The 25,495-nt window shown below is 44.6% G+C and overlaps 1 protein-coding gene across 2 annotated transcripts in view; it reads right to left on the bottom strand.

The window, feature by feature from the left end:
* Positions 1 to 9,026: 9,026 nt before the first annotated feature.
* SLC6A7 (solute carrier family 6 member 7) overlaps positions 9,027 to 25,495 on the bottom strand; it is a 79,767-nt gene continuing 63,298 nt past the window's right edge. For both annotated transcript variants that reach the window (XM_069969136.1, XM_069969137.1), the window contains exons 13-14: positions 24,449 to 24,616; positions 9,027 to 11,940 (exon numbers count right to left, since the gene is read on the bottom strand). In XM_069969136.1, coding sequence (XP_069825237.1) covers positions 11,737 to 11,940; positions 24,449 to 24,616 — 372 coding nt within the window. In that variant the 3' untranslated portion in view covers positions 9,027 to 11,736. The remainder of the gene's footprint in view (positions 11,941 to 24,448; positions 24,617 to 25,495) is intronic.

Below are 25,495 nucleotides of genomic sequence, written 5' to 3'. Positions count from 1 at the left end.
CACAGTGTGCATTGACATGGTTTCTACTGACATATCAGTTGTTTGCAGCGCCGCTATACGCTCTGGCTGGGATCCCATAGACAGCAATGCAACGTATATTCTCATAATAATCATGGCTGTTGTACAACGGCCGTGATTTTACGATAATATACGTTGTGTGAACATAGCCTAATAATGGGCTTGTGGGAACATAGCCAGAGATGGGCCCGGTGTGATGTCCCTTCGTAAAGGCCTCGTCCTGGCATTGCCAGTGGCATCCGACACCTCCATGAATACTAAATATATCCCATCTTCCATCATGTTTCTCCTCTATGGAGGTTTTTCAGCTGACATGTTTATCCAGTTGGCACAATAGTAATACAAACGTTTATGTGATAAATCTCCTTACATGACAATATACAGGATCACTGCCAAGATTTTAATTCTTCCTTGTTTTGATCACGTGATTGTCGTTTTCGAGACTCCGATTTTTCCTCTTGTAAAGTATCAGGTTCACCATATAACCCTGAGGCTGATATTTACAAGATTGTTCCATCCTGTTTCATTTCAGAAATAAAAAAAAATTGACTTTGACATTTTTAATGTCTGTAAGAATTTAGGTGCTTTTTTCTTGTCTTATAATATGCATTGACCGCATGGCAGTTTTATACATGTACAATGCGAGGCATTGATATATAGGGCACACGTGTCTATAAATAAACCTTATAGAGAAAAGGAAGAGTGAGCGGAGGAGAGAATGGTGGACTTGTTATGTGTTAAAGTAAAAGGAAATGTAAAATTGTCCCTTGATCTTGCCAACAATCAGTCTTTTTAAATAAAAAAAACTATATATTGCCTCCAACGCAAAAAAAAACTTTCAAATCAACTGGTTTTACAAAGTTATATAGATTTCTAATTTACTTCTATTTAAAAATCTTAAGTCTTCCAGTACTTATCAGCTGCTGTACGTCCTGCAGGAAGGGGTGTATGCTTTCCAGTCTGACACAGTGCTCTCTGCTGCCAACTCTGTCCGTGACAGGAACTGTCCAGAGCAGGAGCAAATCCCGATAGAAAACCTTTCCTGTTTTGTACAGTTCCTGACATGGACAGAGGTGGCAGCAGAGAGCACTGTGTCAGACTGGAAAAAATACACCACTTTCTGCAGGACATACAGCAGCTTTTAAGTAGTCAAAGACTTGAGATTTTTAAATAGAAGTAAATTACAAATCTATATAACTTTGGGAAGCCAGTTGATTTGAAAAAAAGGAGCTATTGCCTCATTTTCCACATACACATAAATGTTTGACATAGGCCAGCACTTGTGTGTTCTCAAAGGAGAGGGGGGGGGCTAAGCCATCATCTGTTGTGGGAAATTTGAGAGGCCCCCATACACATTAGACAGCCAGCTCATTACAACTTTTGACTAATGTGTATGAGAGTCTATAGGCCCAACATAGTGCCCGTGGTGCTCCTAAATACTGAGGGGGGGGGGGGCAGCGATCTGCTGCTGTCACTCCGTGGAATAGGGGGGACGGCAGCAGACCGCCACTATCCTATATGGGCTGCCCGGACGATCTAGCGATCACCCGGGCAGCCCCCCCACAGCTTCCCACTGCCCCTCCCAGACTCACCCGCTCACTACTGCCGTGTGGAATAGCGGCAGCAGCGAGCGAGGAACGAGGAGCAAACGAGCGCTGACAACACCTCTCTCGGCCCATGGAATAGGGGCTTTAGACTTCTTGGTGTTTATTACAACAGGAGCACTTACTCTATCGTGAATAGTAAAAGTGTTTGTCTCCGATGAGAAACATTGATTATTCAGAAATTCATATGAAGGAACAATTTGTGCTGAGACTAATTATGGACGCTTGATTGGCCCCAAACCACTTTTGTAACGTGAGCTTTGCAGACAGATATCCAAGCTGAGAATAGCCGGGAAGTCTCCAGACAATGACATGTGCTGCTGGAATCTATTACAGCAGAAAAATACCATTTCCAGGCTTGGTACGTCACACTGAGTTTAGTCCCAGTCTATAATTTTTAAATAGATGTCAATTTCAGAAAGCTAAGATACCCTGAATAGAGACGAGCGCAACTGGAGCATGCTCAAATCCTCAGTACAGAACCGATGTAAAATGCTCTTTATTGCTATGAGTCACATTTGTAAAAAATACCTTGCAGATATAGTCCAATCTTTATTAACCGTTTTATTGGGTACCAGGGAGGGCACGTTCATGATACAGCAATGACTGAAGTCTAGAGATGAGCGAACCGGGTTCGGGTCAATCCGAACCCGAACGTTCGATATTTGATTAGCTGGGGCTGCAGAACTTGGATAAAGCTCTAAGGTTGTCTGGAAAACATGGATACAGCCAATGACTATATCCATGATTTCCACATAGCCTTAGGGCTTTATCCAACTTCACCAGCCACCGCTAATCAAATGCCGAAAGTTCAGGTTCGGATCGACTCGAGCATGCTCCAGGTTCGCTCATCTCTACTGAAGTCCTTATTATATTTTGTTGACAAATTATTTGAAAATCAATTGCACCATCAAGACGGAAGGCACTACTGATCAGGATATCAGCATTAAAACGCCAAAGCCGAACACACACACGCAAATACAGTATATGGGGAGATTTATCAAACATGGTGTAAAGTGAAACTGGCTCAGTTGCCCCTAGTAACCAATCAGATTCTACCTTTCATTTTCCAAAGAATCTGTGAGGAATGAAAGGTGGAATCTGATTGGTTGCTAGGGGCAACTGAGACAGTTTCACTTTACACCATGTTTGATAAATCTCCTCAAAAGTGTACTGGCATCTGTTTGATTTCCCCCCGCTTCACCCCTGGCAGGAAGATAGAAGATCTACACAAGGTGTATTGTCTACAGCCCCAGCATCTCCCTCTCTGTAGACAATGCATTATTTCCTAATGTCATAGGAGGCTTGGTTGGATTGTGTCTCTGAGTTCAACTCTGAAAACAAAAAATCCTAATGCCAGAATATTTCATATTTTCTGTCAACTTTATCCCCCCAAAAAAGTATATTAAAAAAAAGTGATCAAACAAAATGATGACAATAAAAACTGCAGCTCACCCAGATCCCTTACATCTACATAGTTGAATATATAGAAAAATGAAAAGGCGAGGGGAAAAAAGTACAGGCAAAAAAAAAAAAAATTAAAACTTTGTATCAGGAAAGTGTTAAAAAAGTTATATGATATGAGCAAAATCTAAGGTAGCACACCCTACTTAGCTCTTTTTAATAGAATTAGAATGGGCTGCAATTAGAGATGAGCGAACCTGGAGCATGCCCGAGTCCATCCGAACCCGAACTTTCGGCATTTGATTAGCGGTGGCTGCTGAAGTTGGATAAAGCCCTAAGGCTATGTGGAAAACATGGATATAGTCATTGGCTGTATCCATGTTTTCCAGACAACCTTAGAGCTTTATCCAACATCAGCAGCCACCACTAATGAAATGCCGAATGATCGGGTTCGGATAGACTCGGGCATGCTCCAGGTTCGCTCATCTCTAGCTGCAATATTAGACACAGCCTACGGATATGAGTGGTGCTGTTTTCAGAAAATTGAACTCTTTTTTACGTTAATGCAAACCCTTTAAAATTGACTAGTTTGGTAATAAAAGAGAATGGATACAGGAACTATGAGATTAATGTGAGGCATAAATACAGTGGTCGACTATTAAGCGTGTTCATTGTCAGAATCTCATGAAAAAAATTCTACAGATCTACAGGAGAAGCAGAATATTCCATAAAAGTATATAATACTGCACAGCTTGTAGCAGCCGGGGTCCATGGCTGTGCTTTGTCAGGCCTTCTTCATTCCTTTTTGCCTTGAAAGATAAAAATATGTGAGTTGAAAGGAATTTTTCCCCTTGATAAATCTTCTCACACAGAGGTTTTACAGGGGAATAGATGATGTTAGCGAGGCACAAGTAAGAGAATATATTCCATGTGCTTGGTTGTAGGTAATTATTTTTTTCTTAAAGAGGAAACTGTGTAAAAAAAAAACCAGGAGATTTTGCTAGAGGGCAAATAAAAACGAAAAAAAAAAAAAAAAACATAACACGTACTCACCTAACTTGGCTCCTTCTGCCATTTGATCTGGTCGCCCATTGCTCCCATTACTTCTGAGATGAAATGACAGCCCATTTAGCCAATCACTGACTGCACAATTCCTGGTAAAAGGTCTGTGAAAACAATCTATTTATTACGGACAAAAAGAGAAAGGATCTGCAGCCCCTGTACTATGTGCAGGTCCCCTGGTTCACATGAGTCCCTACACTAACTCCACACTGTGTCAGTCAGCGACCGCCAACCCCGCAAAGCGAGCGCAAGCAGGGAAGGGAGGCCATAGAATGGCCCTGCAGCCCCAATGTCACAGGAACCAAACCCCAAGGGCCGCCGCCCAAAACCCAGCTGGCGCTGCCGGCAGAGACAGTTGCCACCAAGCAACACAAGTGTGAACAAGGTCTAACTACTCACCATTGCTCCTGCAGGTAGAATGAGAAAATTAGGAGGTACTTGCCATGTGTGCACAGGTGCAGGCCCGGACTGATAATCTGGCATACCGGGCAAATCACCGGCCCGGGCGGCCCCCAATGCAACCACCAGCCCCAACCTGTAAGCAGCTATCGGCACCTGCCTTTGAAGATGCAGAGCGGCCCCATTCAGCGGCCGCTCAACTGGGGGGGAGGGCTGTACTATGGGGGGGCTGTACACAGCCCTGGGCTGTGACGAAGCATGCTGTGACATGCAAAACAGCTGTTGCCTAGTGCTCATCCACCGATCTCATGTGTTGCCTGTTGATGGAATAAAGAGAAATTTATACTTATTAGAAATTTATATTTATACAATCGGTGAGTGTTTCCGCTTCTCCTTCCTGGATATTTTTGCCTAAGAGACTGCGGGAGAGCACCTCCGGTAGCCGTGGTTCAAAAGCGGTGCAGGATACACCAGTCCATGGTTGCGTTCAGATGTATGGAAGTGCCGAGGTTGTATCTTCATGTGTACTGAGATAGATAGATAGATAGATAGATAGATAGATAGATAGATAGATAGATAGATAGGAGATAGATAGATGATAGATATGAGATAGATAGATTGGCGCCATTCCCGTCAATGGAACTGAGCTGCAATACAATACAAAACAACATAACCTGACACCGTGTGATATGGTATGTGGGCTGGAGGGGTGTGAGTGCCAGGGCTGATTTTCAGTCCCAGTCCAGCCCTGCACAGGTGCTACCCTTCCCTGCTTGCGCTTGCTTTGCAGGGCTGGCGGTTGCTGACCGACACAGTGTGGAGTTAGTATAGGGACTCATGTGAACCAGGGGACCTGCACGTGGTACATGAGGCAATATGGTTTGATCAAATTATATACCAACATCCTGGTGGTGGTTTTTAAATGTAGCCGAGAGACATTAGTGTCAGCTATAGGTGTGAGGTGCAGTGCTCCTTTCTCTCTCCATGTCCGTAAAATCTATTTAATGCTGAGAGTCATTGTCCTGATTTAGCAGCTTTATCTAAATATTACTTAAAAGGCTTGTACTCTGGCTTTTAGACTTGATGGACTGTCCAGAAGTCTATAAGATAAGAGGGGATGTAGACTTTGGGCCATTCCTGAGGGTGTTTTTTTAAGTGATCCCATGGTGTTCACCCTTTGACCAGCTATACAGTATGCACCTACACTGTAGCCCCACATTATCTGGCAATTAGCCTGATACTATATGCCCCATTGCAGTTAGGCTCCTATATTGTTTCCCTGTAGTTAGGCCTCCCTTCTGTATACATCCCATCTGTAGTTGTTCCCCCCTACTGTATACATTCCCCCTCTGGAGTAACCCCCCCCCCCATACTGTATACATCCCCCCTCTGCAGTAAGCACCCCATACTGTATACCTCCCCCTCTGTAGTTGCTTCCCCATACTGTATACCTCCCTCCCCCCCTTGTAGTTGTTCCCCCATACTGTATACCTCCCTTCTCCTCTGTGGTTCTTCACCTATACTGTACACATCCCCCTCTGAAGTAACATGCCCCCATACTGTATACCCCCTCTGTAGTTGATCCCTAATAATGTCCACATCCCCCTCTGAAGTAACATCCCCCCATACTATATACCCCCCTCTTTAGTTGTTCCCCCATACTGTATACATCCCCCACTGAAGTAACCCCCCCCCCCACCATACTGTATACCTCCTACCCCCTCTGTAGTTGGCCTATGTACCCTCCGTCCCCCATATTCAATGTCCCCTTCTGAGCATTTTTTTTACCCCTGCTGCCTCCCCCTGTGTTGAGCATCTGGGGGCGGAGCATAATAAGTCTGGCCCTGATTGGCTAATGCTCATCCACCCAATGTCAGGGATCTGGTCAGCTGACTGTAATAGGGCTTATATTTGAAGCCTACTCCAAAAGGCCTGCAAAATGAAGCTAGGTCTTATTTTTGGGTAGGTCTTATTTTTCGAGAAAAGCAGTAGCAGGCTAAGAAGCTAGTGCTCAAGCAAAGTATGGAACAGACCCCCAGCATTACAGTATGTCACTGTTCCATATCAATGTGTAAAAGGGGGAAAACATTTTAACTCCGTATAAGTGTGGCCTACTGGATGGACAAAGTAAGGGTATGTGCACACTACGGAATCCCGACTGATCACCAGCCGCTGATTCCCCATCTCGCCCCGCTTGGGTTCATTTTTCGGGTGGACGGCGGGATCTGGAAAACCATAAAATAAAGCCTATGGGACCAGCGGAGATGCGTGCGGTCGCCATCATCCACGGCGGGTGATCCGTAGTGTGCACATAACCTAAAAGAAGCTAGTCAATCTGTGCCTATAGGTTCCTTATACCATAACCCCAGTAGTATATTAACGTACAGGAACATGAAGCGTGATTCATAGGCATTCTAGAACTGCTTCGTCAGGACAGTGGGACTACTGTGGGGAGAATGATCTGTAGACTGTAGGTCATTCTCATTTCTGCAATTCATGTAAAAGTGAACAATCATGTGTCAGCCCCTCCTAACTCCAGGACATTGTTTGAGAAATAAAAAATCACATACGTCTCCTTAGATTTCTTAGTTTGTCAAAACAACAGGTTTCCCTATTCCCTACGTAGATCACTGACAAGTTTATCTGTTCTTTTTGCATCAGTTGTTCCTATTTATATTCCATTTTAAGGCTGCCTCCACAAATTCTTCCTGCTGAAGCTCGTATTTACTTTGACTATGTCACTTAAGGCAATAAAGTGTAGATAATTCACACTTTTGGTTGAAGCCAGATGAATACTGAACATTCAGATTTGCTATGTTGATATTGTGAAGTATGCAGCAATAGGTAATGATGCTGTATAGTCACTAGATGGCAGAAGTGCATTTACAGCAGTTGCCTTTCCTGGGTCCTTACTTTCACTCCCAGTACTCAGATATACCCAGGACTTACAGGGGGGCTAAACACAAGGAGGCAGTTACATGAAATACATACAAAGCACATATCAGTACTGGCAGGCACTGGAGTATCTACCATGGAGGCAGACCACGCAGTTGCTACAGGGCCCCTGTGGCAGGGGGGCCAGGGCCTAACCCTGCCTCAATGGTACAGCTGCCACTGGCAGTGCAGCACATCGCCCCACCCTAGCCATGGACCACACATTAAACCCCTTCTTGGTGGCCGCTGGACCTCACCAGCCATCAAAGGCCCCTGCCCCCCCAGCCGGCACCAGTATCGCCCCCCTCCCCCCCGACAGCCCACACCAGCCCCCCCAAACAGCATACCAGTACACACATTCACCCCCTTGAGCCTGTAGGCCCTGCGTGAGTGTATGTGTATGCTGGTGCAGGTCAGCGGTTGTCGGGTGGGGGGGGGCAGCAACTGTTTGGGCAAGGACAGTGGCTGTCAGGGTGTTGGGGTTGGGTGATTGCAAGTGGCTGTTGGGGTAATATTGGCATTAAGGATTCATGGGGCCCCAAACAATTTTTTGCTATGGGGTCCCATGAATCCTAGCTACGCCCCTGCTGGCAGGTAATAGGAATAAGAATAGTAACAGACCAATGGATGTCAGAACCGCACATAATGGAGCAAATAAAAAATTATGACAATGATTAGAAATAAAGGAGAGGATGATGAACAGGAACAAATCTAGCTTTCCCTAATCTTTCCCTAGTTCTTTCCCAGAACTCTAACCTAACAGCAGACACTATTAAAGCGAATGTACCACTAAGATCAGTGAAAAAAAATTTCAGACTACCTGATTGGCGCCACCACGTACATCACAGGCATTTTTTAAACTGCCGTCTGCGCTGGATTGTGATATGCAAATTGGCCGACCTTATGCACTGGAGACAAGCCTGGCGCCTGATGCTTCCACTCACGACTCCATCAGAATCCAGTCTGGCCGTGTCACAGAGAAGAGATATCGGTACACTGGAGGTGCCAGCCCACCTCTAATACAAAGAGCGGGGCGATTTGCATATCACACAAACTGGCACAGATGGCGGGAACACAGCAGCAGTTAAAAAAAATGGACTGTGCCACCGAGATGTACGCGCCCGCACCGACACGGTAGTATGAAGTGTCCCTACTGATGTCCCTGTGGAAACCCTGGGCTAACTCTCCATAGCAGAAACGACGAGCAAGCACTAGGACCTGGAGACAAAAGTAAGGGAAACTAAGAGCTACACAAGCAGGCAACTTTAAAATACACACGTAAGGACTACAGAGAAGAACCACTGCCAACCAGGAACTATAATTCTAAGATTAGATGATCCAGAACATTGGATCAGCTGTGAAACAGTTACAAAGCAACTACCCCGTAGAAATTACCATAAAGTAGATAAGAATAGTGTGGGGTTGACTATGTGGGTACTCTATGTAGGAGAATAATAACATTCTTATTAGGAAGAAAACATTTATTACATGGCTTTACAATCCAATTCAATAAATTATTATAAAATAAATACATAGGAATAAAAATATAGATAAAATAACATTATATGCTTGTGTCCCTATAGTTTCCTACACCTACAGTACCTCCATGTTGTTGGCTGATCTGGAACATGTGAGCTATGAATGCAGCCATACTTATATTTCTATGAACTTTTAGCAGCATTGTCTGTCGTGGGATTAGGCAGGAAGAAGATTCTTGATGCTTACAGCTGCTATTATAAGTAGGAGTTTACAGAATTGACTTCAGTGTATAAATTGTATGTCATATGCTCCTAAGCTCCCCCTAGTGGTGGCAGCAGACAACCAGAATCTTATCATTCAAAGAAAATCTAGCATTAACACAAATGGTACTAACCTCTTAGTGCTGAGCTCAACGATGTCCACGGATTTTAAATCAGTTGGACTTTTCTAGAGATATGGACCAAAAACCTTATATGCAAATTAGGCAGATGGCAAAAGCGGAGATCCTGGGGAGATGGGGCCACCTCCATGCAGTTTTAATGTAGTGTTCTCTCCCGTGGAGCACCACCCTGCCCCCAGAGTGACGATCGGGCCCGCCCCCAACCGGCCCGCTCCACTGATCATCATTAGTAGGGGTGGGCTGGCCGGGACAGACCATCGCTCTGGGGGTGGGGCAGTGCTCAAAGCAGCCTTACGGGACAGAGCACAATATGAAAACGGCACAGGATTGGCTCCAAGGATGAAGGTAAGAGACATACATTCATACTCAGTGTCTCCTGCACAATAGGGGGCTATCAGCAGGTTAGATTAGTCTAACCTGCTGATACTTCCCCTTTAAGAATTACAGAGGCCTTAGTCATAACTTGGTCCCAAATTTCGTTGGGGACTATAACATTTCTATTACTTCTTTTAAGCTCTTAACATTGAAAAACTAGAAACTGTAACTCCTGTCTATTCTTTTAGATTATACTTTGCTTCTTTCTAGTCCATTAACCTATTTGTGTAAAAATATATGCTATATGTATATTTCTGGACTGATGCATTGGACTGCCCCGGATTTGTCACAGTTCTTGGACAATTGCTATATCTGTCATGTCTGTGAGTGACATTATATGGGGTTTCCCAGCAGCAGCAAATCATTTGCAAAAGGAAATATTTATGAGAACAAAACTGTAAAAGAGGGAAAATAATATTCTGATAGCCTGTGACAAGAAAATCATATCCTATGCTTGTATAGGATGAGCAGTGAAGACAGCGACAGTCTTATGTCAATCACCAGCTCAATGGCCTACATTCTCTAGGGGTATTTCCATACAACGTCAACATTAAAGGGGTTTTCCAGGAACAAATTTTTTTTTATAGATTATTGTACTCAAATAGGAGAAAAACATATGTATAATACCTCCCATCTATCGTCACACTTGTGGAGCCCTGGTTCTGCTGAGCTGCACTACTGGGGTCAGCACATGGAATTGTCACTCAGCCAATCAGTGGCCACAGTGGTTTTCTGCTTCAGGTACTGATTGGTTGAGCAGGTAATTACAGTTGACTACCCGGAAGTGATGCACATCTGGACGAGGGCTCTGTAGGAAAGGTGGCGGTGGGGGAGTGAGGTAAGTATATATTTTTTTTCTATTTGACAACAGCCTCAGTACAATTAGCCATTTTAAAAAATCCTTCAATAAAATAAAGGCTAACAATCATTTAAGGCTGTCATCACTTGAGCATGAAATATTCATGGATGCATAATGATAACCACCACCAAACCTCGGCAAAAAATGCACCTTGGTCTACAGAAAAGCGCCTATTTTGTATCACTGCATGTGCCTAGATTAAAAACATGGCAGTTCTTAAATTGACCAAATGGGTTAATTCACCAGCAAATAACAGTGAGCTTGTTTGAGTTTTTATATTACCTGTATGAATATCTGGACTATCAATGCAACTTGTAGGTATGGCAGTGTGAAGCTTCAAGTATGGTTGTGTACGTTTTATTTTTGTTGGGATTCCTATGCAGGTAGCTAATTTTACTTCTACTTTAACAGTGCACCTACAAAGGTCCAACAATGTGCTTTCTACATACGTACAGTCCTAGCATACTGTCAGTGGGTAACAGCTTATAAAGCTAAAATATATCTCTTATATAAACCAGGACCCTAAAGCAATGTTAGATCCAAAAACATAGAGTACCTTGGACCATCAAAGGTCCATATTATTAGATTCCTAGAATGGTCTGGTTTGGACATCCACATTCTCCCACACTGGAGGCCATTCCCTGCTCGTAGGGTTCTTATTTCTTGATGGCTAGGTCTTGGCTAAGCCAAGTTCAATGTATCAATGCATTAAGCCCTTACTTAAAACATTCATATCAATCTAATTTTGTATACTTTTAAGGGACTAGAGCTTCGACCATGAGAGGGTCATGACTATACACATAGGGTTGACTTGTGTATACATAGCGCCTGTTTCTTCAGACTGTGTCAACTTACTGACACCTCTTCTAGATGAATATATGAGTTGTAACCACTGGTTAACAGATACCATCTAAACAATCACAATCTGCAAGAAACCTTCAGGAGATACATCAAAATGCATTGAATTAACCAAGCACGTAGACAAGTAGACAGGGTCTCCAATAGTGAGACATTACCGTAACATAAAACAATATAGACAGTTCTGCACATAGTCCCATACAAAGAGTTTTCCTCTGTTCGTGTGGGCCAGGTTGGACACAAGATTCAGGAAGGTCTTGTCTTGTGTTAAGGAAGCATGTATAAGCCCCAGAAGGAGAGGACTTTTATTTCCATAACATAAAAGTTCTTCGTGACTCTTCTCTTCACATCATGGACTCCTCCTCAATTTCTTTGTCCACTTCGATGGCTTGGTTTTCATAACTTGTGATACCTCCATACTTCCGCATGTGGACCATCAAAGGTTTTGGAGACTGGCTACCAGCCAGGGTGGTAACATACATGCCTGTCCTATTTTCTTCCAGTGATGGACCCCAGTCCATAGCTGGTCTACTAGCCTGGCGTATTCTCTGTAAGAAGATTGGAAGAAGTTTATTTTTGGGTATAGTAACATAGTATATGGACATTCCCGGGAAAGTTTATTTACATTACATCTATTGAACATCCAGTTCTAGTTAATGATTTTCGTGTTAACCCCTTGATAAGTTAATGATCAAAGCCATAAATTCTTATGTCTTATTTATGTTTAGTTAGTCGGTCAAGAAAAGGCCTTAAGGTCCCCATGGGGCTCTCCCGAACGACCACCAACAGATCCCTGGATCAACAATCTACATTAGGGGATATTCTCATCTGAAGAAGTTATCCCCTTGCCACAGGATACCTGATTCTTGATGGTCTCACTGCTGCTACCCCAACCAATCCCAAGAATGGATACAAAGTTCCTGGAAAGTACACCATACACCATGAAGAGAGTGCTCTATTCATTACATATGGTGCCTCCCAACATTGCCAAGGTGAGTGTTTGCCAATATTCAGAGGAACCATAGAGAATTAATGGAGCGCTGGACGCACTTATATGGTAGACTCTGTTCACAATTTTCGCAGGAACAGTGGGAGTCCAAGCAATCAGATAGGTACTGATCAACTTCCTCAAATGGGGATACCCTAATGGGTCAAACTGGCATATATATATATATATATATAGAGAGAGAGAGAGAGAGAGAGAGGGGGGGGGGAAGGTTCAGGCCAGTTTGAGCCATCAGTTTTGATGTTGACCGCATGAACTTATCTAAATTATTTGCGGGCACAACACACTATACTGGTATTGAACAACCGCGAGAACATGGCCGTACAACCATCCATCCCTTCTACAGGTAAGAAGAGAAATGGTTTTTGTACGCAATGATGATTTTTTTTAGATTCGAAGGGTTTGTGGGCATTAGTGTGTAGGACATGAACACATGCAGATAGTTTAGTTATTGTTTATGTAGCTGCCCAAATTTTTATATCTCCTCAACTGGATGGGACTGGGTTTTGGCTCTGGGAAATTTCTTGACTTCTGTTCTAGTCTATGTCTTTTATACGGCACCATCAATTTCTGTCAGACGTCCTTGCCAGATGCCCTTGCCGTATCTAAGAGTTCACTCTCTATTCTGGTCCGGTACCAGTGCAAACAACCAAATGTTCATTTAAATAAACTATTTTAGTACATTGGATTGCAAATCTGTCTTTCCTGTAGAGTGTATCCCTCTGCCAGGTTTTGATCAGAGCACTAAGCCGCCCCCCCTCCCCTTTCTGTTTCCACAGTAGCTGGATAGAAAATAGGCCACATCAATGCGCGAGCTCATTAGCCCCACTTAGTGCTAAATCCAATGAGAATGCTATTATATCCGGCTGTACATTTAGATATTTCCTATGGAAAATAACATTCATTCCTAAACAAAAAGTGGCAGTGCTACGTGTTATGAGACCAGACTAAGCCATCTCTATTCGACTCCTATTAAAGTCATATTCCCGGCTCCTACCACAGACGTTTGCACAAGGCTGCTTTAAAAAAAAAAAAAAAAAAAAAGAAACAATGTAGAATGTATAAAAGATTTCTATTCAGTAAGATAACTTGAATCTAGTATAAAAATCATTGTAATTATAATCCAATACAAACATTAAATGTTCTCCATGTTCAGATGGTCACAAAAAAGCAAGCCTCGTAATGACCTGCAGGGATAATGAAGGGAGCCCATGACAAGGGGAGAATGCAGGAGTGTATGTGCAAGCAATGAAGGGGTTACAGTATGCACGAGGAGGAAGGGGTAGAGACTAGTTAGCATGGTTACAAAAGGGGGTGGGGGTAACATGTGCTCAGTCAGTTGCTGCGTGGTAGCAGAAGAGTTCCGCCCGCCCGCCCGCCCGCCCTAAATGTCGGTCTGGGGTGCGGAGTGCAGTTTGCTGTGTTTCCTTTCTTTGTTTTGCAGGTTATATGGAGCGGATTCAAGAATGTCGCAGTGGACAAAGTGGGAGGGGCTTTTGAAGGCTTCGGCAATTGAGTGCTTTGGTGGATTGGGGAGGAGGTATACATTCCTCCCCCATATATTGGATATGGAAAACAGTTTGGGGCTGGTGAGTTACCCAGTCATAGTTGGTCCCTGTGGGCTAGGGTCCCCGGGAAGGGTTGATGGTCTCTCGATGGATGCCTTTGGGTCAGGTGAAGTCGGCTAAAGGTAAAGCAGAAACCTGGTTCTGGTGTTCTGGAGTTATCGGTGGAAAATTTATGGGATGCCTTCAAGAGCTCCTCCCACCTTTACTGTTTTATAAGGTTTTAATGTTATTTATGCAGAATAAATTTAAGAGTTATTTTATGATAATATAATAAAATGGGGCTGCTGTGGCCTTTACTTCCAGCAAGGTGTTGTGTCCTTATTGTTGGGAGTTGGAGCTGGGGTGGGCAGTCACGAATAGCTAGTCTATCCCTTAGTCATGGAATTCCATTGACATTTAGTCACATCACAGGAAGAAGGACCAAACTAGGATGACTGAGGATCAAGTCAGTGAGACTACAGTGGTGATAGGAGAAAGGTGAGTATGCTTTATTCTATGTCGCATTTTATTTTCCTCCCTTTTCTGAGCAGCTGGCACTCCCCTTCATAAGACCCACATTACCTAGGTTAGCAGGATACACCTGTGCTCACATATCAGTACCTCTTATTTTTCCCATTCTATCTGCAGCAGTAATGGTGAGTGCAATACCATATTCATACTTGTGTTGTTTGGGGGCAGCCTTCTCTGCTGGTGGTGCCGGCTGGGTTTTGGGGGGGCACTTTGAGTCTGGTCCTGTGACATTGGGGTTGCAGGGCCATTCCATGGCCTCCCTTCCCTGCATGTGCACGCTTTGTGGGGTTGGCGGTCGCTGACCGACACAGTGTGGCGTTAGTGTAGGGACCCATGTGAACCAGGAGACTGGCACGTGGTACATGGGGCAATATGGTTTGATCAAATTATATACCAACATTCTGGCGTTGGTTTTTAAACATAGCTTAGCGGCATTAGTATCAGCCATAGGTGTGATGTGCAGCAGCTCCTCTCTCTCCATGTTGCATATTATTCTTTACTTTGACTGCATACAGGACTTCATGCATAAATATTTTCATCCCCAACCAGTCCCTTTAAGGTTAATAGTGTTACTGTCGCCTAAAAAAATTTTTACCACCTGGCGGCATCCTCCTGCTCTTCCTCCTGAAACATTACGACCCGGCTGATGGATGCCCCGCTTAGCCAGTCAGTGACTAGGGTGGAACAGCACTGCAGTCACTGATTGACAAAGCGGGTACTTTCCCCCCAGGTTGTGACATACCAGGAAGCTGGGAGAAAATGATATCCAGTGGTGGTCCGGGAGCCTGTTGACTCTGCACTGCAGGGGCACAGGGGGTGGTAAGTATACATTCTTTGTTGTGTTCTCTACATCCCAGGCCCACATTGTATTTTTTGTTCTTCTTCCTTCTAATGCTGCCCCCCACCGATCCCTAGATATAGCTGGAGAACCCTACACACAAAATGTCCATGAAATGTCCATGAAATGCTCAGAAATGCCAGAATCCTGTCCCTTTGCTTATGTTTCCTAAGACTTTTGGCAATTCTGCATAAAGGAGTATTTCTATCTGGTCTTTTTATTCCTTATCCATAAGAGATAACAAGATACTGTAACTGCTAGGGGTCGGACCACAGGGACCCCAACAATTCTGAGAACAGGGACACAATCCTCCTTATATACAGTATATGCCTCTGCATTTAAACTGTTTAATTTAGCCATTATTTTAAGATATTTTGTTGTTGTTGTTTTCCGCAGTTCTGTCTGCAAATTTAACATCGTGACTCATACCCGCTAGTAATACAGAGGCCCAAAAGACAAGTGTTCTTCAGAACTCGACTGGACATGGAGAAAGCCTCTCTCTTTTTTGCTTCAGTGCTTCTCTCTATCAGGAAGTAAGGAACAATTCGCACTACAAGTCACATATCCATTATGATTCAGAGAATAACAGAACGGTGACAGAAGGCTGACTTCAAGTGTGGTTGCCTTAGAAACGGAGAGCACGGACCGGCATGTAGATCTATAATGGGAGGCTTCTACAAGGAGTGATAGTAATATCAGCTAGAGTAAAGTGTATGGACCTGACAAATATATGTCATCCCACCCGCCATTCCTAGGAGACACGCATTGTGAATACATATCATCCTCACATGTAGCTATAATGGCCGTTTATGTGGGTGTGCCAATAGACGCCCAAATAATTGCATACATACTCTGCATCTATATAGTGAGTGTATAGGGTTTGTGTGTATGTGTATCTATAGTGCTTATGAAATGCATATACATACTTTGCTGTTTATATTATATATATATATTTTTTAACTAATGAAGAATAAAAGTTATTTTTTAAAAATTTAAAGATAATATCCTATTTTTTCAGTGCGACATAAACATATATAGGAAATTAATATTATTTACAAATAATCAGAGTGCTATATATATATATATATATATATATATATATATATATATATATATATATAATAACTGTATGGCAGCATTATATTGATACTGTATGTCTTCTATTCATATCAAAGCATGGCCACTTTAATACAACTACCACGGTTGTCACTGTCTAGGCACCATACTCAATAACTGTTGACCAACAGTTATATGTAGAGATGACCGAATCACTCGGAAATTCGTTTTGCGAAGTTTGCGAATATTTGCATGAATTCACAAATATTTACGGATCGCATACAAACTAATTTTTATTAAAACAGGCAAACTTTAGTAGCTACAATAGTGGGACTAATACAGAGTAGTGATCTTTTTTCAACAGCTGTTGAGTCAGAATTGGAAAATGTTGATTTTTTAAAAATGTCAATCAGCCTGTCAATCATTCAGTTTCCACCATGGACAGTAGTGGATGTTGGTGGATCAGTGGAGTAATATCAATGTTCTTACAGGACAGCAGTGGACATTGGTAAATGAGAACTCAGTGAGCTATTAAGATGGACACTGTGTTCACTGTGACTTGGTATAATGCACACCCAGCACCCAGTGACTTGGTATAATGTACACCCAGCACCCAGTGACTTGGTATAATGCACACCCAGCACCCAGTGACTTGGTATAATGTACACCCAGCACCCAGTGACTTGGTATAATGTACACCCAGCACCCAGTGACTTGGTATAATGCACACCCAGCACCCGGTGACTCGGTATAATGCACACCCAGCACCCAGTGACTTGGTATAACGTGCACCCAGCACCCAGTGACTCGGTATAATGCACACCCAGCACCCAGTGACTTGGTATAATGTACACCCAGCGACTTGGTATAATGTACACCCAGCACCCAGTGACTTCCTATCTTGCACACCCAACACCCAGTGACTTGGTATAATGTACACCCAGCACCTAGTGACTTGGTATAATGCACGCCCAGCACCCAGTTACTTGATATAATGTACACCCAGCACCCAGTGACTTAGTATAATGTACACCCAGCACACAGTGACTTGATATAATGCACACCCAGCACACAGTGACTTGGTATAATACACACCCAGTGACTTGGTATAATGCACACCCAGCACCTAGTGACTTGGTATAATGCACACCCAGCACCCAGTGACTTGGTATATTGTACAGCCAGCACCCAGTGACTTGGTATAATGTACACCCAGCACCCAGTGACTTGGTATAATGTACACCCAGCACCCAGTGACTTGGTATAATGTACACCCAGCACCCAGTGACTTGGTATAATGTACACCCAGCACACAGTGACTTCCTATCCTGCACACCCAACACCCAGTGACTTCGTATAATGTACACCCAGCACCTAGTGACTTGGTATAATGCACACCCAGCACCCAGTTACTTGATATAATGTACACCCAGCACCCAGTGACTTGGTATAATGTACACCCAGCACACAGTGACTTGGTATAATGTACACCCAGCACCCAGTAACTTGGTATAATGCACACCCAGCACCCAGTGACTTGGTATAATGCACACCCAGCACCCAGTGACTTGGTATATTGTACAGCCAGCACCCAGTGACTTGGTATAATGTACACCCAGCACCCAATGACTTGGTATAATGTACACCCAGCACCCAGTGACTTCCTATCCTGCACGCCCAACACCCAGTGACTTCGTATAATGTACACCCAGCACCTAGTGACTTGGTATAATGCACACCCAGCACCCAGTTACTTGATATAATGTACACCCAGCACCCAGTGACATGGTATAATGTACACCCAGCACACAGTGACTTGGTATAATGTACACCCAGCACCCAGTGACTTGGTATAATGTACACCCAGCACACAGTGACTTGGTATAATGTACACCCAGCACCCAGTGACTTTGTATAATGTACACCCACACACAGTGACTTGGTATAATGCACAGCCAGCACCCAGTGACTAGGTATAATGTGCACCCAGCGATTTGGTATAATGTACACCCAGCACCCAGTGACTTCCTATACTGCACACCCAACACCCAGTGACTTGGTATAATGTACACCCAGCACCTAGTGACTTGGTATAATGCACACCCAGCACCCAGTTACTTGATATAATGTACACCCAGCACCTAGTGACTTGGTATAATGCACACCCAGCACCCAGTTACTTGATATAATGTACACCCAGCACCCAGTGACTTGGTATAATGTACACCCAGCACACAGTGACTTGGTATAATGTACACCCAGCACCCAGTGACTTGGTATAATGTACACCCAGCACACAGTGACTTGGTATAATGTACACCCAGCACCCAGTGACTTTGTATAATGTACACCCACACACAGTGACTTGGTATAATGCACAGCCAGCACCCAGTGACTAGGTATAATGTGCACCCAGCGATTTGGTATAATGTACACCCAGCACCCAGTGACTTCCTATACTGCACACCCAACACCCAGTGACTTGGTATAATGTACACCCAGCACCTAGTGACTTGGTATAATGCACACCCAGCACCCAGTTACTTGATATAATGTACACCCAGCACCCAGTGACTTGGTATAATGTACACCCAGCACACAGTGACTTGATATAATGTACACCCAGCACCCAGTGACTTCCTATACTGCACACCCAACACCCAGTGACTTGGTATAATGTACACCCAGCACCTAGTGACTTGGTATAATGCACACCCAGCACCCAGTTACTTGATATAATGTACACCCAGCACCCAGTGACTTGGTATAATGTACACCCAGCACACAGTGACTTGATATAATGCACACCCAGCACACAGTGACTTGGTATAATACACACCCAGTGACTTGGTATAATGCACACCCAGCACCTAGTGACTTGGTATAATGCACACCCAGCACCCAGTGACTTGGTATATTGTACAGCCAGCACCCAGTGACTTGGTATAATGTACACCCAGCACCCAGTGACTTGGTATAATGTACACCCAGCACCCAGTGACTTGGTATAATGTACACCCAGCACCCAGTGACTTGGTATAATGTACACCCAGCACCCAGTGACTTCCTATCCTGCACACCCAACACCCAGTGACTTCGTATAATGTACACCCAGCACCTAGTGACTTGGTATAATGCACACCCAGCACCCAGTTACTTGATATAATGTACACCCAGCACCCAGTGACTTGGTATAATGTACACCCAGCACACAGTGACTTGGTATAATGTACACCCAGCACCCAGTGACTTGGTATAACGCACACCCAGCACCCAGTGACTTGGTATAATGCACACCCAGCACCCAGTGACTTGGTATATTGTACAGCCAGCACCCAGTGACTTGGTATAATGTACACCCAGCACCCAGTGACTTGGTATATTGTACAGCCAGCACACAGTGACTTGGTATAATGTACACCCAGCACCCAGTGACTTGGTATAATGTACACCCAGCACACAGTGACTTGGTATAATGTACACCCAGCACCCAGTGACTTTGTATAATGTACACCCACACACAGTGACTTGGTATAATGCACAGCCAGCACCCAGTGACTAGGTATAATGTGCACCCAGCGATTTGGTATAATGTACACCCAGCACCCAGTGACTTCCTATACTGCACACCCAACACCCAGTGACTTGGTATAATGTACACCCAGCACCTAGTGACTTGGTATAATGCACACCCAGCACCCAGTGACTTGGTATAATGCACACCCAGCACCCAGTGACTTGGTATATTGTACAGCCAGCACCCAGTGACTTGGTATAATGTACACCCAGCACCCAGTGACTTGGTATATTGTACAGCCAGCACACAGTGACTTGGTATAATGTACACCCAGCACACAGTGACTTGATATAATGCACACCCAGCACACAGTGACTTGATATAATGTACACCCAGCACCCAGTGACTTGGTATAATACACACCCAGTGACTTGGTATAATGCACACCCAGCACCCGGTGACTTGGTATAATGCACACCCAGCACCCGGTGACTTGGTATAATGTACACCCAGCACACAGTGACTTGGTATAATGTACACCCAGCACACAGTGACTTGGTATAATGCACACCCAGCACACAGTGACTTGGTATAATGTACACCCACACACAGTGACTTGGTATAATGTGCACCCAGCACCCAGTGACTTGGTATAATGTACACCCAGCACCCAGTGACTTGGTATAATGTGCACCCAGTGATTTGGTATAATGTACACCCAGCACACAGTGACTTGGTATAATGTACACCCACACACAGTGACTTGGTATAATGTACACCCAGCACCCAGTGACTTGGTATAATGTACACCCAGCACCCAGTGACTTGGTATAATGTGCACCCAGTGATTTGGTATAATGTACACCCAGCACGCCAGTGACTCGGTATAATGCACACCCAGCACCCAGCGACTTCCTATAATACACACCCAGCACCCAGTGACTTGGTATAATGTGCACCCAGTGACTTGGTATAATGTACACCCACACACAGTGACTTGGTATAATGCACACCCAGCACCCAGCGACTTCCTATAATGCACACCCAGCACCCAGTGACTTGGTATAATGTGCACCCAGCAATTTGGTATAATGTACACCCAGCACCCAGTGACTTGGTATACTGGACAATGGCTTCACTGCTTCCACAGAAAACCAATCATAATCCACCCTCCTCTCCACTCTGTCCCTATCTCTCTGCAAGAAATTATGGATAATCCCCAGGGGCGGATTAACTTTACCATAAGCCCCGGGCTGATCACCAAGCCTGGGCCCCCCACCCCAGTGAAACTATGGCAGCACTTGCGTAATGTTCATAGTATAGGTTAGATAATGTCATGATGCCCTGATTTGTGCAAAATTGCGGTAAAAAGCAGTGATTTTTTGCAAATCATGGCAAAATTGTAGCCAGGGACAATACAAACAATACGAACAAAGGGGAGATTTATCAAACATGGTGTAAAGTGAAACTGTCTCAGTTGCCCCTAGCAACCAATCAGATTCCATCTTTCATTTACCAAAGAGTCTGTGTGGAATGAAAGATGGAATCTGATTGGTTGCTAGGGGCAACTGAGACAGTTTCACTTTACACCATGTTAGATAAATCTCCCTGTATGTCTTTTCAGGTGGCCATGGGCCTCCCAGGAGATCAGGGCCCCGGGCTACCGCCCAAAACAGACCTATTATAATTCACTACTGATAATCCCTTGCTCCCGCCAAAAGGCAGCTCGGCAAACTAAAATGTGCGGCCCCCATGTTTAACAAATTTGCCAATTCACAAATCGCTACATCGCAAATTTAAGGCCCGATTCGCTGCAAGTTTGGAGTTTGTCCGATTCGCTTCGCTCATCTCTAGTTATATGTCCAGATCCCACATATACATGCATTCTACAGGCACGATTGAGGGTGCAGGAATAATGACTGGAAACAGGAGAGAAAAGTGTAGAGAGACTCTTCTGGCAGCGGCTTATCTCCACAAGAGGAGAAAGAATCTGGAACATTGGAATACAACATGATCACCCTTCTCTCCTCCTACATTTTAGCATCTCTCCTCTTACAGTCTTAGGGTATTATTAGACGGGCCGATAGGGTCCGGATAACAAGTGTAAACGAGCGCCAATCTGCTAGATCTGCGCTTGCTTACTGGGCCTATTACACGGCCCGATAATCGTTTAACAACAATCATTTTACCGATGTCCTTGCAGCCCGTGCTTAAACTTTATACTTCTGCTTCTCCCCGGGTCCCACGCGCTCCAGCTTCAGAGCGGCCTGTCTCAGCTGACAGGCCGCTCACCCAATCACTGGCCGCGGCGGCCCCGGCCTGTGATTGGCTGAGCAGCCTGTCAGCTCAGACCACCCGCTCTGAAGCGGGAGCGCGCGCGACCCGGGGAGGAGAAGACCGCAGGAGCAGCCCTGGAGCATGGATAGGTAAAGTATATCGTCAGTCGGCGCCTGACAATTATAGGTTCTAACCTATATTAACGAACAGCCGATGATCGTTGTCATCGGCTGATTGTTGTATTTATTACACGATTCGGCTGATTCGGCCGATTATCGTTCCATCTAATAGTACCTTTAACTTGTACGGGACATTTTGCTTAGTTGTGCGTGCAGGGCCGGCGTTAGGGGGGAGCAAAGAGGGCAGTTGCCCAGGGCCCCCATCCCTCAGGGGCCCCCTACCAGTGTTAAAGCGTATGTCACAGGCAGGAGCTCACAGACAGCGTCCTGCAGGCTCTGGCAGTGATCCCCGGCTGCAGCTAATTGCTGCTATCAGGGGTCACAAAGAGGCTGCAGGATGGTATCCTCCCTGAGTGTGCTGCGTGTGTGTGTTCCCTTAAGCGTGTTCCCTGGCGGATCACGGACGTGGAATGCATGTACCAGAGTCCCCCCGCGCCCGGACAGCATCTGTAATTAGATGCTGGGAGCAGGGGAGACTGTATTCATAAGTGCCGCGCTGTAATGAATCAGCCGCGCGGTGCTGTTACTACAGCGTGGCGCTTATGAATACAGTCTCCCCCGCTCCCAGCATCTAATTACAGATGCTGTCTGGCTGCCGGGGGACTCCGGTACATGCATTCCACGTCCGTGATCCGTCAGGATCACGGAACGTGGGAATGCAGCCTAAGGGTATAAACATGTGTTTTATCCGCAGAAGATTTTACGCTGCGAGTTCACAGAAAAATCGCCTGCGGATTTTGCCCATTCACTTCAATAGGATGACATTCACAGTGGGATTGTCATCGTGCTGTGAGTATGTCATAGTCAGTGTTATTAACCCCCGCAGCCCGGGAACATACTGTACCGGGTCCCCGCTCTGGCTTGCTTTGCGGGCTCCCGGTGTCTCCTGGTCCTCAGCCAATCGGTGCGGTGTGGCGGGGCAGCTGAAGTGAATGGGCAGGTATCCGGGCTGCGGGGGTTAATGGCACTGACTTTGACATACTCAGAGTGGGATGACAATTCTGCTGTGAGTATGTTATCCCATTGAAGTGAATGGGAAGGTACCTGGAGCGGATTTCACTGCGAACTTACATCGTAAAATCTGCTGCGGATACGGGACGTGTGTTTGCACCCTCAACTGCATAGGAGCTGCAGCCATTCTCTGGCCTCATCAGTCCTATGTAATTGCTGCAGGTGACCACTGAGGGCAGTGATTGGCTGCAGCTCCTATGTATAGTGTAACTGAGGGCGGTGATTGGCTGCAGCTCCTATGTATAGTGTAAGATGATGTCACTAAGGTAATACAGTGTTTTATTCAGGAAAAATAAGATAGTATTCAGTCATTATGTGGAGGTCACCCTATGGCAGTAATATTGGTCTGTATATAGACAAGTTCGTAAGAAAAAGATGAGGGCACTCACCGCTTATGCGATCTTCTTTTATTTCATTTCATATCTTTGCGTGCATAAATTACTGGGCATAGTGGGCTTCAGTGTGGACGCCAGACACCCACTGGATCAATGATATTAGGTAACACGGCCGATGGCAATAAATGGGGGGTTAAAATAATAAAGCTATTACTTACCTGATCACAATCCCCGGTGTCCTCAGGCCTTGTCTGTGCGATACCCTGGTCACGCAGCTGCAGCTCTCACTACTGGTCCCGTTTCTGAAGCAACAGGCCGCTCAGCCTGTTTTGGCTAGTGATTTCTCAGTCACTTCAGAGATGGGACCAGAAGTGAGAGCTGCAACTAGGCTGACCGGGGTATCGCACAGACATGGCCTGAGGACACCGGGGAATGTGATCAGGTAAGTAATAGCTTTATTATTTACTATATACAGCAAGGGCTGCATGGACATCGCTAATGATGTCCATGCAGCCCTAGCTGCACAATAATTGAGCCGTTCTATGGGTTCTGTATGCAAGATCTGCTAGATTAGTGCTAACTTCTCCAGGGTATCAGACCATGTAATACCCGAACCTGCCACGAGCAGCAGGTACCCCTGACTAAAGTGTATGGGGACCTTAAATTATTGCTACAACATTTCAGCATTTGGGGCCCCACCTTCAACTTTGCCCAGGGCCACATTTAGCCTAAAACCGGCCCTGTGTGCGTGTTACTTACCTCCCATAGAGTGCCTTCTTCTTTTAATATAGCAACCAGCATTCCAATGGGAATCATCATACAGGAGAGAAGTCCCATGAGAATTCCTAATGCTTCTGACCAGTAAGGGAATTGGTAGCTTCCATACTGGGATGGCTGGTATTTTATTATGCTATAGGCCAGCAGACCCTGCGACGAAATGTAAGAAGCAGATTAGAAAAAAACCAAACAGTATTACCTCTAATTAAAATTATTAGCTTTTACCCTGTATAGTATATCAAAGGAATCCCTGTCACTACCTGGAAACTGTTAGTAAGCAGGTTAGCTGTGATCATGGGATGTAACTGGGAAGCATGTGGTCACGCTATACAGATATGTAAATTACTTCTATTAAAAATCTCAAGTCTTCCAGTACTTATCAGCTGCTGTATGTCCTGCAGGAAGTGGTGTATTCTTTCCAGTCTGACACAGTGCTCTCTGCTGCCACCTCTGACCATGTCAGGAACTATCCAGAGCAGGAGAGGTATTCTATGCGGATTTGCTCCTGATCTGGACAGTTCCTGACATGGACAGAGGTGGCAGCAGAGAGCACAACAATCGATTAATGTCTATCCTGCTTGTAGATAGTTTCCAGGCAGCAAGTGAAAATAGTTTTACCCTGTTTAGTGTAGAGAAATCCCAGCAATATTAAATGGAAAGAGAAGAACAATTTATATAGATATATAAGTACTTTGTGGATATATGTAACCTTCCCCCCAAGGACCGAAACCAATGGTTACATATGAACAACGGTCATATGTAAAAAAAAAAAAAAAAAAAAAATCATCATATAACCCCGTATATTAAAGTCACCTCTAAACACAAATCTGCAAATAATTTGACGTCACTGTTCACACTAGTTCTCATATCTGTAATGATAATCCACATTATGGGGAATTTCCACTTACTGCTCGTACAAACCAATTATAATATGTAAATTCACCGACATTATTCCTAAGTGAATTTATCGGATTAGCAAATTCACTTATTTTTACAAAGTAGAATATTAGCATTTAAATAAAAAGAAGT

Source organism: Dendropsophus ebraccatus, chromosome 1, assembly GCF_027789765.1.
Source record: "Dendropsophus ebraccatus isolate aDenEbr1 chromosome 1, aDenEbr1.pat, whole genome shotgun sequence".
Taxonomy (NCBI): Eukaryota; Metazoa; Chordata; class Amphibia; order Anura; family Hylidae; genus Dendropsophus; species Dendropsophus ebraccatus.
Note: the sequence above shows the minus strand (reverse complement) of the source record. Positions and strands in the feature narration are given on the sequence as shown.